Here is a 17209-nt window from a genome sequence, read left to right on the forward strand (position 1 = left end):
CTACTGCTTGGGGTTTGGGAACTGGGGGGGAAGGTTGCGTATTTCCCCCCCTTGCACGTTTCCCAACATGGCACGTATAGCGCTACAATTAACACAATTCGCAAACACCGCACCACTGGTGCCACAGACCTGACACGAAATAGGAATTTTATTTACTTTTAATGGACATTGCTGTGCATAATGTCCTATACCATGGCAATGAAAACATACTCGAGACGGGCATGCAACAGCTTTATGCCCTTCGGCCTTGCAATTATTGCAAGTTCCTACAAACGTACACTGGTCACTAGATTGACGCGTATTGGGCATATTATTATTATTATTGACTCTAATTCCTGGAGGTGGGGTCGGTTGGGTCACCTGTGGTATGGAATTCATCACGGCGGGGGGGCGCGAGGGTCCCGGTTGGGGGGCGCGAACTTGAATTTGTCTCGGCTCCATATAGCGCGACTGTGGGAACCCGGTTGGCGCCGCGATAGCACATAATTCGGTCTCCTGAATCGCCTTCTTTTTCGTAGGCTTCTTACACTTTTTCCTCTTATTCGCTACTTTGAGATTCTCCTGTATAGTCTCATCCCTGGTCTCTGACGCCGAACTCTCTAACAACGCGTCCAATTTTGACGATCTGGGGGGAGGACTGGGGGCTGCCATGGGGAAAATCATTTTGTCTCTAGGTGGGGGCGGAACGTAACGCCTATCGATCTTTTTAATTTTCTCAAAACTACGGAGAATTTTCTCTAAATCCTTGACACTATTAACACTGAAAGACGACACGTAACGCCTATTCTCGGGTATTAAACCACGATACGCGACTCGCAACATTTCATAATCCGTCATGGGTTTACGGAAATGTTGAGCAATTGACCTTAAGCTCAACAAATATTCCGTAATTTTCTCACCTTTGGCCTGGGTGCGGGCCTTTAACTCGTCATAAACATCTTCGTCGTCCACGGTCTCTAAAAATTCACGTTTGAATAATTTTTTAAACTGCCCCAGGTACTAATTTCCGGCTTGACGATACGGAACCAGTGACTCGCCGATCGTCGCAAAACACTAGGGAGTACCTGCAATAGGTCTCGGTCGGTAATTGAGTTTGATTGTTTACAATCATTTATGCAGTCTAAGAATTCCTCCGGGTCTTCCTTGTCCGCGGCCGAAAAACGAACATCCCAATCTTTCAATAATTTGACTAGTCGAAATCCTAGTCCCGAACTACTACCTAACAGGGGGTTATAAAGGGCCGAATTTGCCTCGCTTTCAATGCTGGAACACGATTTGTGAGTACTAAACTCCATCTGTTCGCCCGCATTGATAAAGGAATACAACTTATTCGACGGATCTGGACAGGGCCATGGCTGCGCCCCACCAACCATACTTTGGGCAAATTTGCTCGAAAACTGGCTTTGAACAGGGCGCCCCGCAGGTTGGGGTTGTTGGTCACTATAACTTGACCGTAGGGTTTGTGTTTTTCTTTCGCCAAGGGTACTGGCGAAACTAACTCGGCGCTGGCCTGGCATGCTTTGAACACTAGTTTGTCCCAGACTTTGCCTGTTAATTAACTTGGAAATCGCTCCACTAGACACTACCGTTGGAGTCAGATTGGGCTTATTGGTCGAGTCCAATTGTGCCCGGACTTTCCCAGGACTCAAATTCGGTCGTAAGGATAGATCGCAAGGTTGGTCGCAAGATTGGTTTCCCGGTGGCCGAAGAATCTGACAGTCACTGGGTGTTTAAACCGGTGTGAACGACATACTGGTCGCACCCGGGCTTAACCCCCACGAACTTGGTACAATATAAGGCGACGAAATGCCCTGAAGCGGTAACGACCACGTCGCACTTGTCGTACTGGTCGCATAGCTACTACTGGCCATGGTGGTGACCGGTATGGTGGTGGTTGGCACAGAAACGGTGACTAACGCCGCTCCGCCCAACCCCTCTGGAACAAGATTTCCCATCTCCATACTGGACTGCAATTGGTCACTAATGGGCATTTCTATCACCGTCGTATTTATTGCGGTATTGTCGCGATTCTCATCCAAACTAACCTCGAGATTGATCGGTTCGTCAGTCTCTAACGTAATTATCTCACCGAAAGCCTCGATCATAAATGTCTCCTGTGAATCACCTGCATCAAATGCCGGATTCCACGGAATTGAAACTATTTCCCCGAATAACATTCTCCCACGCAAACGAAAAAGGCGTTTTACCTAATCACTTGCAACGAACCCAGGGTACTGACGTTTTGTAGTTCCAATTCCGCCACTATTTCATCTTGAGTCATAGACTCAATTTGTCTCCAAATGGGCAGAACCGATTCGTGATTCAAAAGGTCATACATGCGTTTCCAATAAAACTCCATGGCGCAATCTGAAAGTTCTCTAATCCTTTTCGATAAATCTAAAAATTCGCTCAACATTCACTTTATCTCTCAATACGCACACAAAAAAAATTATTTTCTTTAATCTCTAAATCCCACAATTATTCGCTAATCTATTCGAGCCGGTAACTTCGATTTGAACTTGTTATTAAAGGTCTCTACGTTTTTTTCCAAAATTTATTCCAAGGGCAATAAATAGACACTCAATATCTCGAAAATTCGCTCAGAAAAATTTTAATTCGGAGATAAACCTTCCTAAGAGAAAAATAACGATTTAGAGAATGTCAATGACACGCCGGCTTGTGATTATTTACACAATGCATGCCATCGAGTGTCAGAACGTTGCTCGCTACCGGCGTCCTCCCCTTACTCCGTGCTCCCGCCAAATTCGCCACCCGCCAAAACTATCGCGTCCCCAAGCGAAAAATGCAAAGACCGTTAGCCGGCAAATTTCTAGCCGACGCACCTTTCGTTTTTCAATTTCGCAAAAAAAAAGGAAATTTCTCAACACAAATGCACCTTCAGATGCAATGAGAAATTTTTCAGGTCGTTGGGGCAAAAATAATTCAAATTTATTTTCCGCGAAGGCTTAAGAGTGGTCACAAATTTGGTCACTAGTTTGGTCACAAGAATTTTTTCCTTGTTTTTGGTCACACTTCTGGTCACTAATTTTCTTATCTTGGGGTCTCAACAATTTGGACAATACAAATTTTATTACCAAAAATTACACTTAACAAATTTCCTCTGGTCACAAAACACTACGTCACAACACTTTAAATTTCTGGAGATCTCAGCGTGGGCCCCACGTTGGGCGCCAATTTGTAGCGGGTAATTTGATAGTTAGTTAAACGAAATTATTTAAATAAACTATTGCATCGTTTACCCGATACTTAAAATTTTCTCGAACCCTTGGTCTCTATATTTCGCGATTTCAACTTCTAATTTCATCTCAATTAAATACAACAAATTAATAAATCTCAAATCAAATAAATTCTACTAAATAATAGTCTCAAAGGGGGGAACTGCTGAGAAGGAATCGACGATGCATCGATCTCCAGAATTAATCAAATTTCCAAACCTTCGTTGTCGAACTCTGCTTGCAACCTGCGGCGTCTCTAATCCAACGGTTTTCCGTTAGCTTCGAAAATGTAAATTGGGAATTCTCTCCAATTAAACACCAAAATTAACAATAAAATACTTGAATTTATTTAACAATTAAACTAAATTATACACTACTAAAATTAAGATAAGGAAAATAAGTAAAATTAACAAAATTAATTAATAAGCAAATCCTCCTCATAGGGAGTAAAACGATTACTCGACCGACTCGAATTCAAGGCAAACGAATAATGAATTGATGAATGGTTCCAACGCCTTCCTGGAAGCCTGCATTCAAATTCGGAGAATCCATCTCAGTCCTTTCCGTACTTAATTTTTATACACCCTTCTCCTTTCAATCAATGGGAAAACCTATAAGAAAAAGGGGAAAGGGTCGCTAATCGTCACATGACTGCAAACGTCAAATCAATCATGCGCAATTCATTCTCTGCTGGACTCTGCGAGAGACGGACACGAGGCTCTGAACGACACTATAGCGAACTTGGAAAAACTGCGACGGAGCGATGACTGAAAACAGAGACGGAACTCTCTCTCACTATAGCAAAATAGACGAAATACTCTCGGTCGCTAAGATTTTATAAGTAACGATTCGCTTCGTTACAAATTGCGGATCCAATATGACAGATGACAAATGAAGAAATTTATTAGATTGTCACGAAACTTGTTATTCGGTGTTGTTGTAGTCCCTAATTACCAATCTTTAATCTATTTTTAAATTTATATTGTGGATTAATAATTAGCGAAGAAATTTTTAAAATTAATAAACTGGAATATGTTTATTAAAGAAACCTGCTAATTTTACAACAAAAATTTCTAATTAGGCAGCAACTCAGTTTTTACAATTATCCAATTAATCTTAGAATTCTAAAAAGCATTAACTCTTGGAGTAAGTATCAAGTAAATCTGAATAAATTTTGTATTTTTATCCAAAATAATCTTGTTTTATTTTTTAATTCAATTAATTGTTTAGGTAATCCTTTAGCTTTTAATTTTTTTTTATTTTCGAACGTTTTATCATTTGTTATGTTGTAATTAATTTTCTCTTTAAGTATTCCTTCAATTTTACTTGGCACTTCCAAAGGTTGATTAGAATAATTATAAACAGAAACTTTTATAACTCCGATTTGTATTTTATAAAGTCCGGTGGGAATATTTGGATGATCTTCTATTAAGGGGGAGTTACACCTTTGAGGTCTCTTTTGAACCTGTTTTTCAAGAATTTTTTTAAGACACAGGAATAAAGTAAACAAAATTTGGTTTCAGGGACTTTTTTTTTTTTTTTATTGTTTATACTCCTGCCCTATTGGCCTTACGCACTTCGACAAGAGTCCCCGAGAAATACTTTTTTGGATTAAGCATAACCATTCTACTTTAGAAATTTTCTATATATTAACCTAATTTTGCGTCTACAGCCGACTTTATTAGGAGTACTCGCATTGCGCCTGGACCACCCGTCAATGGGTTTTCTCGCCAGAGAAGAGGGAAACTGTAGAAAACCTCTCCTGAGTACAACCGGTTTATCGACAGTCGAGTTCTAATGGTGTGTACCGGACAATAATCGACGGTGCACATCATTATACCTCGACGTCAAACCTCCTGCTCAGATTGTCTCACGTGCCGGAAAAATACCAAGCCAAGTGGGCGCGAACCAAGGATACTTATACCCTTGGTCCTTAAACGACCACCAACGCCAGGCATCTATCCGACTGAGCCAATCTGTCGGTTGGTTTCAGGGACTTTATTTGTTATGATTTGAAGTTTACAAAAATATATTTACACTTAAAAAAAGTTTAAATTTGTAGCCTATAAAGGGCGCCAAAGTTGGTCCTGTTTCTCTGCATAGCAAATCGGTGGACAATATTCCGGTTAGACCGTTTAATCTAAAACAAAAATTCAAAGTTTTTCTGAATCTGTGATAGATTTAGCTTTAGAGTACGTAGGATATTTTAAAAATATTAATTTTTGTGAATTTGGCAGCTGTTTGAAGGAAAAAGTCGGTTTTTAGGGCTAAATTTTCTCAAAAAATCTATTGCCAAAAAAAAGAAAACAAACCAAAAATAAATCCGCTACGTACTCTAAAGCATTAGTAAATGACGAACAAAAAAAACTTTGGCCGAAGTCAATCTGATCAAAACTGTTCGAGCTAGACTGTCCACCGTTTTGAAAAACGTCATTTCGAGAAAAACGCGTTTAAAGTTTTGAAAGCACTTGAAGCGCTCTTGGACACCTTTTGCAGATTTTGATTTTTTTCACATAAAATAACTTCAAAATCACTTCGCATGATATAATTTCTATTCTACACATTATAAAGTATCGTTTAAGCAAAAAAAAATCGATTTTTTTTCGAGTCAAAGGTGTAACTCCCCCTTAAAATATCACCATCTTCTTTATTCATTACATTACATATCCACATTTTATTTTGTTCTACAAAATATCCATCTTCATGTAAAGGTGTCTTCCACTTTTTTATGATAAGAAATTTTGGAATAATATTAGTTGTTCTTTGCCGAAATAATTTAAATGAACAGCATATTCTAATTAGTATTTATCTTTTCCCATACAGAAATTCTTTTGTATTTTAAAAGCCGTATAATTGTTTCCAGGTATTTTATTTTCTTTTATTACGTTAATTGATGCTCCTGAATCACTTGTTCAAGTGGCTAGACACTTACAACAAGGTTATTCAGAGAAATAGATTATTTAATTGAGGAAACTAAGACTTACTAACACGCGTAGTCTAGTTATCATTTAATGAATCGAACATATCAAATGTTGTTTATTCGTTGAATAAATCTTACGTATTTCTGCTTTTTCTGGACCCTGGTGATTTAGGAAGAGTGTCCGTGATAGATGTTAGGATCAAAAGCCGAAAACGGCCAATGCACGAAAAAATAAGCTAAACCTAGTTATGTCCTAAGCAGTTTTGACAAAACTAGTAGTGGCAGATTTACATTCATTCGACCATTGGCTGTTTTAAATTGCTAAAACTAGAATTGTCATTCCGTCATTTGACAAAACTATATGTGGCATTGACGAAAATGACAAAAGCCGTTGAATCTAAAAATGTGTTTATATACTAAGCAGGTCATCTTTTTCTCTCTCTAATTTAATGACAATAATTTTATTATTATTTTTAATAATTGAAATATTTAAAAATTAAGTAATAGAAATATATGAAATTAATAATAATAATAATAGGGGAGACTAGGTGCGGTTGTTACAGTGTGCAGTTGTTACAAATGGAATGTTAGAATCTTAGTAGGTGTTCAGTATTTTTGATTTCAAATTGCAAGCATTTATGGAAAATTCCATGACTAATCTTAATCTCGACACCAAAACACTAATTTCATTTTACCGGCAATTTTCTCGCTAAAATTCACAACCACACTCAAATTTTCTCTGTATTCGGGCGACGCTCACTAACACTCTAAAACAAACCAAAAAGCAACTAACGCCATCTCAACGCTCACAACTTCTCATTGTATAATCAGAAAGTGATCAGAAAGGATCTTTCTCATTACTCGCGTTAAGTATAAAAATTATCATAGTTTCGTTTCGTTTCAAAAAAAAATACATTATTCTCAATTAAAAGTGATTTCTCGAGTTTTTCACTAATTGAGAATTTTCATTCAAAAAAACCATTTTTGTTCTGTGTTTTCGCATCGCGGCATGGTCACGCCATTATAGTGACAACCTTTTTCAATTTTGAATAAACTGAATTTTTGTTTTTTAATAGTCTGCATTAAACTTTTATTTGTGAACCCAAAATCCTATTAATCGGTCAATTCTCAAACATTTGGTCCTTCGTGCCGGATAGTGTTAAGTGAAAACAAAATTTCAGTGCAAGATTCAACAAGTGTAAAAGGGAAAGGCAAGTGAACACCAGTGGTGGGGGCTTACAGTGCTCAGTGCGTGTAGGTATAAGTGCGTGAGGAATTCAAGACGCGCTTACAAAATTTCAGTGTCGGCCATCTTTTCTCGGATCTTCTCTCTCTCTCTCTCTCTCTTACGACTAACTCCGGAAATATCCGACGGACCACGAACGCTCTCCCTGCATTCTCACATCCTTCGCTATGAGCACACATTCTGACAGCTCAACTAACGACAAGGAATCTCTCAACTTAAACGACAAGGAATCTCTCAACTCAAATTCGAAAAAATCTATCTCATCGGACAAGGAAGTAAAAGTTGTAATCACCAACATGGAAAAACTCTCGGTCAAGGACGAAAACTCATCTCCAAAAAAGGAAGATATCGATGATACTCAACCCTTAGATAAAACTCAACAAATCTCGAATAAAAATGAGAAACCAAGTACTTCTCATGGAAAACACTCATCAAAAGAGAGTTATGCGCACGATCAAAATTCCAAAAACTCTTCAGAAGTTCAAGAAAACTTGCTCAAGGTCCGAATGAATTTCAAAGTAACTACTCAAAATAGTCGTCTTAATCTCATGATTGAATCATTCAACCAGGTCAAATCATTCGCTCCTCAATACTCAGTCAATGAAGCAAAATCAATGCTCACCGTTTTCCATGATTTATGGACGGAATTTTCTCAAACTCATGAGGAAATTGGTGAAACTTGTCCAGATAGCTTCTTCAGTAATCCTTATATGACTGACGATTGTTATGAACAAGCCTGCAAAGTTTATGTGGAGTCTAAGATTCTACTCAACTCTCTTATTGAACGACTCAAACAACCTGCGGCAAACACGACTCGACCATCTGAATCCACTCAAACAAAAAGAAGACAGCTTCCGGAAATCTCGCTGCCTCAATTCTGTGGAGACTACTCATCATGGACTCCTTTCAGGGATTTGTTTTCCTCCTTGGTAGGTCAAAACTCGGAAATTTCCGGTGTAGAAAAGATGCATTATTATCTCCGCACAACTCTCACCGGTGAAGCAGCTCAATTAATCGCCAATCTCCCTCTATCAAGTGATTCGTTTGACTCAGCATGGAGTTTACTCACCTCACGCTATGAAAACAAGCGATTACTCATCTCCTCGCAAATCGACAAACTTTTCAACTCATCAATTATCTCAGCAAAATCAGCCAGTGATCTCAACACTCTCCTCAACACCACCACTGAAGCACTCAACGCTCTCAAAGCTCTCAATGCTCTAGTTGATTCATGGGATCTAGTTTTAGTCCATTTTACTACGCGTAGGTTGGATTCTCAAACCAGGGAAGCTTGGGAAAACAAGCAAGGCTCACGTACTGAACCACCATCATACCAGCAACTCAAGGAATTTCTCACAGGTCGTGCTCGTGCCCTTGAAAATCTTCAACTCAATTCATCTCAATATTCTTAAGCGGCTAAAACAACACCATCATCACCTAAATCATCTCAATCAACAACTCAACCAGCAAAAGCCCTTACAGCTTCTCATCAAACTTATGGATACAATTGCTCATGCTGTGACGGTTCTCACTACATAGTAGTATGTGAGAAATTCAGGAAACTCTCACCACCGGTTCGAAGGGAGCTTGTCATCACTCAAAAACTCTGCTTCAATTGTCTCGGCAAACACTCTGCTCACCAATGTCAAAGCTCAAAAAGATGTAGAGATTGCAATGGAAAACATCATACAATGATTCACATAAAGTATACTGCTCAATCATCATCAAAGGATCAATCAACATCTCAAAGCAATCAACAAAAGGACATCACAAAGTGACGTAATGTCTTAACTTCTCAAGGTAAGGTCTCTTTTACTACTAGACCTGTTGTGCTTCTTGCTACTTCTCAAGCTCTGCTACTTCTCAACTCGGGACTTTCTCAGCCAGTGAGGATTCTCTTAGATTCTGGATCAGAATTATCATTTATTTCTAAGAAACTTGTATCTCAACTTAATATTACTCGTCAATATTCAACTATCCCTATCATTGGAATTGGAGGAACATCATCAGGCAGTACTCGGGGTATAGTCTCCATCAAACTACAATCTACTCATTCTGATCAATCGCTTTTGCTTAACGCTTTCATTCTTTCAAAATTATCATCCAATCTTCCTTCAATCTCACTTCCGTCTCAATCTATCCCTCAATTCAAAAATTTACAATTGGCTGATTCAAAATATTTTCACAGCTCAAAAATCGATATCATCATTGGAGCTGATCACTATGGGCAATTACTCCAACCAGGTCTCATTCAAGGTCAGGACTCATCATTAACAGCTCAAAAAACAATCTTCGGCTGGGTCATTCTTGGTCCTGTTAATGATTCCTCAACAGAATCTGGTCACTCATTTCACATCACAATCAATCATCAACTCACGGACTTACAAGATATTCTCACCAAATTTTGGGAGCAAGAAGAATTTCAACTCAAGGTCACGGACTCATTCACACTTGAAGAATTAGAATGTGAAAATCATTTCAAAGAAACTCACTCTCGTGATGTATCTGGCAGATACATCGTTCGATTACCTCTCAATTCATCACCTAGTCAACTTGGCGACTCATACACAACTGCTCAACGATGTTTAAAATCATTGTTCAACCGAATCTCAAAGAATCAAACCTACAGCGATCTTTATCACACATTCTTAAAGGAATATGAAGATCTCAATCACATGACTCACTCAGCTCAATATTTCACCAGCATCAAGATGGAAACTTATTCAACAGCGTTTTCAATTTTTTTGGTCTAAGTGGTCTTCATGTTATTTACAACGTCAACAATCAATCTCAAAATGGCATCACCCATCAAACAAAATAAAAGTCGGCTCAATGGTACTGCTCACTGATGAGAGGTTCCCTCCCGCTAAGTGGCCTCTTGCTCGCATACTGGAACTACTTCCTGGAACTGACGGTCTCACGAGAGTTGTTACAATTAAAACAGCTACATCAACTTTCAAGCGGCCAATTCATAAATTGGCAATTCTTCCTATCTCCGTGGACAACAATTCAACATCAGACGAGGATTCATCTTAAATCGACAACACTGTTGCCGATGGCGGGGAGAATGTTCAGTATTTTTGATTTCAAATTGCAAACATTTATGGAAAATTCCATGACTAATCCTAATCTCGACACCAAAACACTAATTTCATTTTACCGGCAATTTTCGCGCTAAAATTCACAACCACACTCAAATTTTCTCTGTATTCGGGCGACGCTCACTAACACTCTAAAACAAACCAAAAGGCAACTAACGCCATCTCAACGCTCACAACTTCTCATTGTATAATCAGAAAGTGATCAGAAAGGATCTTTCTCATTACTCGCGTTATGTATAAAAATTATCATAGATTCGTTTAGTTTCAAAAAAAAATACATTAATCTCAATTAAAAGTGATTTCTCGAGTTTTTCACTAATTCAGAATTTTCATTCAAGAAAACCATTTTTGTTCTGTGTTTTCGCATCGCGGCATGGTCACGCCATTATAGTGACAACCTTTTTCAATTTTGAATAAACTGAATTTTTGTTTTTTAATAGTCTGCATTAAACTTTTATTTGTGAACCCAAAATCCTATCAATCGGTCAATTCTCAAACAGTAGGTTATTTGGCAACCATGTAGGATAAATATTAATTTTAAATCAGCCCAAGCATAAGAACGTCGCTACGCAGCGACGCTATGCCTGAGGATATTTGACACCCTGATAACGTTAAATATCTCGTTATAAGAATACCTTTAACTAAGAAATGCTTATTAAATAGTTCAAAGGACAAAAGAAATTATTGTTTCTTTTCTCTTTTTACTAAATAACAAATATAATAAATAGTTATTAACAATTGTACCGGCGCAATCAATGCTGCCTGCATCAAACCTTGCGGCAATATTACCTAAACAAATAATAAATATGAAAATTTGTATTCTGAAAAACATAATTAAGGCGCAATGTTGCTGTCAAAATACGTAAATGAATCAAATCTATTAAATTCAAATTTTATGTTAATAACCGAAAGTGTAAGCGTAATTCTAAAATATTAAAACATCAACTAAAAATTACATTGAGAGATTGTACGTGTGTGTGGAGGGACGACATCAACACACACAATAAAGCAACGCGCATACGTCTGTGCGTCCGGAGGTTATAAGCACCAACACAAGCATCGACTTCCCGGCTACAGTACTAATACTTTCACAGCTTTTCTCTCCCCTCAGGGCCCATAAGCTGTAGACTACAGCTTCAAAACAAACGCACGTGCGTTACAGCTGACTAAAACTACAAGGCTTGCATGCCTTATGACACTTGAATTTATGAATCAAGTCAGATGCACATACAAACAACTTTACAATAGTTAAACATTTTGTTGTAAACATTGTTGTTACAACAAAATGCCGGAGGACATTAGGTTGTATGTATATGTATATATATACATTACTCAATATGTAAAATGCATATACAAGCAACCTATAAAAAGTAGGAACAATATAATTACAATAAATAAATTATATACTTACTACTTAATTATATTATATAAATTATATATAAATATTAAATAAATATTTATATATTATTATAACTAAGATAAATAATAATTTTATTAATTAAACAATATAATTATTATTTAAATTCTAAGTTATTTCAAAATAATATCTTAAAAAGTATCATAATAAAATTTCTCAAATTTTGGAGAGATTTTAGAATTATTAATATAATTAATAATTCTGAAATCTTGTTATTTATAATCGGCCGGATGCATAGATATTGCCCGCGTCCGTCTCAAATATCGGTGGCCCACGAGCGCGATGAAAACTAATTATCGAATTATCGATTGCATAGATATTGCCCGGACTAATTTGGTAAAAAATAGATCCGCAGTGAGTTTTACACAGTTGTGTGAGACGGCCGGTTGCATAGATATTGCCCGCGTATCATGATATATCATGTTGACAGACCGTTTCCGTTCTCGCGGACCTACCGTGAGATCTAAAACGTCAGCAAAAATGTATAGACCAATGGGCCCATGACTTACTCCTACTCTTTACTCCTACTACTAAGATTTTTCCCCACTTTACACTAAAGATAAGGGTTGGAGGCTTGTCGCGAAATCTCAATTAATGCAGTACGATTTCTCGCTTTTTCTCGAAGACACCTCTCCTGGGTCTAACCTAGTAAGTGTTTTGGGACAGAGAAATTTCGCGATTCGCCCGTCCGCGACCCGGAACCCGAATTTTATAATTTAGGGCAGACGTTAACTTTCTCAAATTCTCTGAGCCGGTGGAGTCCAGTGCAGGATGATTTTGGAGAGATTTTGGAATTATTAACATAATTCATAATTCTAAAAGCTTGTTATTTATAATCGGCCGGTTGCATAGATATTGCCCGCGTCCGTCTCAAATATCGGTGGCCCACGAGCGCGATCAAAACTAATTATCGAATGCATAGATATTGCTTAGACTAATTTGGTAAAAGGATGATCCGCAGTGAGTTTTTACACAGTTGTGTGAGACGGCCGGTTGCATAGATATTGCCCGCGTCCACACACAACAAGTGGAATCTCCCAAGTAAAAGAAAATAGCGCGAATCTGACGTCGCGATTTTCCGTGAAAACAAAAGCAAAGTATAATTGAATTTTGTTTGTGTATTGTTAGTTTACTTTACATCCGTATGACAATCCTTCAAAATTCTAATGACTTCGGAGTCATTGTTATTAATTCCGAGTTCTTACAAAACGAAGTAGTGAATGTATCTCTAAACAGTTTCTACAAACATAACTACATTTGTCAAACTAATTTAAAACTAGACTGCCCCATTTTAGGGTACCTAACGACTAGCAATACAACCTCGCCGTTTGTGGGTACAAGGCCGCAAAATTGGAAAAGCTTCTGGTCGAATCCTGGTGAGTTCCAATTGGAATTCGGAAAGAAGGAAATTTATTTCCTTCTCTCCCTTACACTAGGAAGCGCCGTTGTAAATACTGATCTCCCCGCCTTGGAGAGCTCCCTTGCTGAAATTGTAATTTAACGCACTATCATAATATTAATTAACATGTCATCCAAAAATGTCCTCTAATCCAAAGAAAACAAAAAGAGGAAAACGTCCCAGTAAGAGACGCATTTTGATCCAACAAGGAACGACTAGGGCACCAGAATCTGAAATCTATTACAGTCTCACAAAACCTTTAATAAAGTTCAGACCTACGTGCAAGGTTGCACCTACCCCTAGACAACCAGAGCCTGTCCAACCACCTCCGGCACAATTAGTACAAATTAAAATTATCGAAATAGACCTCGATATCGAGGAGGCGTTAGCACAGCGACAGATAGCTCGCGCACAAGAAAATCTTGTGAGACTTGTCCCCGTACAGCAACAAAACGTCGATCAACCTGACGGTGACTCTGACAGCATACTCGATTACGACAGCGACGTCATGATTATTGGCTAAATGCAAAGCAACACTCTGAAAAGCTAAATAAATTAACGAAATTCAATTTAATAAATTTTTAAAGTAAATGTAACCTTGTTTTCGAATAACTTATGTTTCCTCGAAGGAGCTCAATTGTTACTGGGTTCTCTCAGGACCAATGGTCCGTGTTAATCGAGGGGGTTGAGATAATCGAGGAGAGATATAGTTATCTTGTTTCAGAAAATTCAACATTGTCTAAACGAGCGTCTGAGTTAGAAACTCAGGTAACATTCCTTCATAGTTCCTTAGCTACGCTTACGCAGGCTACTTTTGCACAATCCCTACTAGTTTCTAGCCTCGAAAAAAGAGCAAGAAAAATGAAATCTATCATAGACCTCTTAACTAAGAAACTTGAGGATTTAAAAATCGAGTAGGTTTTAGCGATGACGCCTGAATGAAAAAATATACTTTTTAACAATTCCGAAGAACACGTACAACGCATAACAAGATTGTTAGCATTCCATTTTCATAAAAGTAGAAATTTGAGATGATCGAACTCTGAATTGAGAACTAGAATAGAGTCACTCAAAACTAGGATCGTACTTCTGAAATCCCTAATCATACAAGCAAAACGTAGGCAATTAGACTTTTGTAAATCCCTAAGCGAACTAGAACAACTAACGCAGAATTTAAATTTGGAACCCTGAACCCATAGAATATGGATCTAGATACAAGGATTACAGGCCGTTCCCCTTTTTCTATATCCTTAGTTACACTTACACTCTATACCCTTAGTTCAGCACCTGAAATATCCTCGCATAAACATGTCGAACCCCAATCTTAACGGTCAACAACCTCCGGCGAACCTAGACGTTAGTGTGGCAAACGCTTCAGATCGGTTAAATCTACAAACCATCTTTTTGTCGTCTATTTACAGACGTAATAATCGAGGGATCGTGAAAGTTGGATAACAATTGCACTTGTTTGTTATCATTCCATTTCACCCAACGGACATCTCTGAACGAGGTTTTAAATTCACTTTTACCTCTGATAAGATTTTTGTCAACTGTTTTTGATTTAGGTAAGCTCTTTTGATTACTTCTCACTGTACCGTATGCTAATATTTTTTCTTGTTTCAGAGAGCTAATCAAATTGACGCTTGTAAAAAAGTTATCAAAGTATAAATGATAGTACTTACCCCCAAGTTCTCGGGACAAATCTCTGACGACCATTTCACCTAAGAGATTTTCGGTGTTTCCATTTACTTTTCCAGTATAAATTTGAAATTGAGACACAAAACCTAATTCGTCTGCTCTGACCCAGACTTTGTAGCCTCTTTATATAGGCTTTTGTGGCATGTACTGTTTTAACGTACTTCTACCCTTGAACTTGATCATACTTTCATCTATACTTTGATTTTTTGTATGATTGTAATATTTTAAAAAGTTTTCCGAAAGTTCAGTTAGCATAGGTCTAATTTTAAACAGTTTGTCAAAGCCGGGTTCATTCCTCTTAGGAGCAATCGAATTATCGTTGAAATGTAAGCAGGATAATATAGAAAAAAATCTGTTTACAGGCATAATTGAACTAATAAATGAGTCGTGTAATTGCGGATTCGTGGACCAATAATCACGAATGGCAGGTAATCTTTTGATACCCATCACGATATTTATTGGAATAAATTTTAAGACTTCTTCTTTTGTAGTTTTGACAAAAGATGTATCTGACTGTTCGCTATATAAATTTGTCTGCTCAACAATTATATCAATAAAGTTGTCAGAAAAGAATAGTCGAAAAATGTGTGATGGTAATTGGATATTTTCAGAAATGTTAATTGGTCCACATTCTTCATTAAAAGCAATATCGTCATGTTTCCTAGTTTTATTTACCCAAATACCATCTAAATCACGAATCCTTTCTCGAAGTGATTTGTCATCATCAGAAACAGATTCGCAAGTGCTTGAATGGTTTTTTTGATGATGATTCTCATTCGATCTTTGCAGTATTCGTTCAATTCTTTCATTAAATTCATTTTCGTCAAGGGAGCATTCATTATTCTTAAAATTACCATCTAAATCATTACCATCCTCGCTATCTAAGTCGCTTAGTACATCGACAAATTCCATAATTAAAATATTCTTTGGTACAATTTCTACTAAAAGTGGAAATAAAATGAAAAATAAATTAGCTGACTTTCTCAGAGACCACACAAGACGAAGACCACAAGACGGACAAAAAAGAATAGTAGTGGATAAGAGCAAACAGTCGGTTTTTACAATCCTGCTCCTTAATTCTATAAAATATTGAAAATCTGACATCGGTTCGTAATCAGCGAGCGTAAAAACCACCGAGTAATGAGTTTCCGGCAAATTGGGTCAATTTTTGAAAAAGTTGTCCGACATATTGGATCAGCCATTTTAAATTTCGAAATTTTTGAAAATCTTACATCGGATTCGTAATCAGCGACCGTAAAAACCCCCGAGTAATTAGTTTCAGGCAAATTGGATCGATTTTTAAAAAAGTTGTCCGCCATATTGAATCGGCCATTTGAAATTTTGAAAATTTTGAAAATGTGACATCGGGTTCGTAATCAGCGACCGTAAGAAGCCCCGAGTAATTAGTTTCAGTCAAATTGGGTCAATTTTTAAAAAAATTTGTCCGACCTATTAGATCGGATATTTTGAATTCTGAAAATTTTAAAAATCTTACATCGGATTTGTAATCAGCGACCTTAAAAACCCCCGAGTAATTAGTTTCAGGCAAATTAAACCGATTTTTAAAAAAGTTGTCCGCCATTTTGCATCCACCATTTTGAATTTTAAAAATTTCGAGAATCTGACATCGGATTCGTAATCAGCGACCCCAAAACCCCTGAGTAACCAATTTTTGTTCATTTTGTAAATTTTAGTTATATGGGGTAGTTTTTAAACATTTTTTCTTTTAGGGGTGAATTTTTTTTTACTTTTATACAATTTCTACAACATTTTTAAAAGTATAAAATATATATTAAAAGCATAGAAAAAAATTGTTGTTAACATTTATATAGTTTTATCAGATTTTATAATTTTTAACTTTTAATTTCTATTTCGCCGTCCGGGCGCACCAGCGAGTCCCCTTCCGCAGCGTGCGAAGAACGTGCACTTTGTGGAACACTCAATAGGATCTTTAGAGCAAAATCAGAGGCCGAGGACTCCCCAGTAGTCCAATTAAGCTCCCCTGAATTCAGACATGATAAGATAAGGTTCCTCGTAGATCCTGGGTCAAACACTAACCTCGTGAGGTCTGGGACACACTTGTCCCAGACAAATGTCTTGAGATTACAGGAATAACTAATCACGCTGTTAGAACAATGGGAACCATTCAGTTAACTATCGATAATGTTCCGGTAGAATTTCACGTTGTCAAA

The 17209-nt window shown here is 37.4% G+C and overlaps 2 protein-coding genes across 2 annotated transcripts; one reads left to right on the plus strand and one right to left on the minus strand.

The window, feature by feature from the left end:
- Positions 1–7569: 7569 nt before the first annotated feature.
- LOC122499716 lies at positions 7570–10155 on the plus strand. The gene is made up of 3 exons (XM_043608190.1): positions 7570–8761; positions 8816–9176; positions 9225–10155. The coding sequence occupies exons 1-3, from the start codon at positions 7570–7572 to the stop codon at positions 10153–10155; spliced, it is 2484 nt and encodes an 827-aa protein (XP_043464125.1).
- A 4985-nt stretch (positions 10156–15140) lies between these two features.
- On the minus strand, positions 15141–15929 carry LOC122499717 (piggyBac transposable element-derived protein 4-like). Its single transcript, XM_043608191.1, has one exon. The coding sequence runs from the start codon at positions 15927–15929 to the stop codon at positions 15141–15143; it is 789 nt and encodes a 262-aa protein (XP_043464126.1).
- Between the last annotated feature and the right edge of the window lie 1280 nt (positions 15930–17209).

This window comes from Leptopilina heterotoma, unplaced genomic scaffold (genome assembly GCF_015476425.1).
Source record: "Leptopilina heterotoma isolate Lh14 unplaced genomic scaffold, ASM1547642v1 Lhet_173, whole genome shotgun sequence".
Classification (NCBI taxonomy): Eukaryota; Metazoa; Arthropoda; class Insecta; order Hymenoptera; family Figitidae; genus Leptopilina; species Leptopilina heterotoma.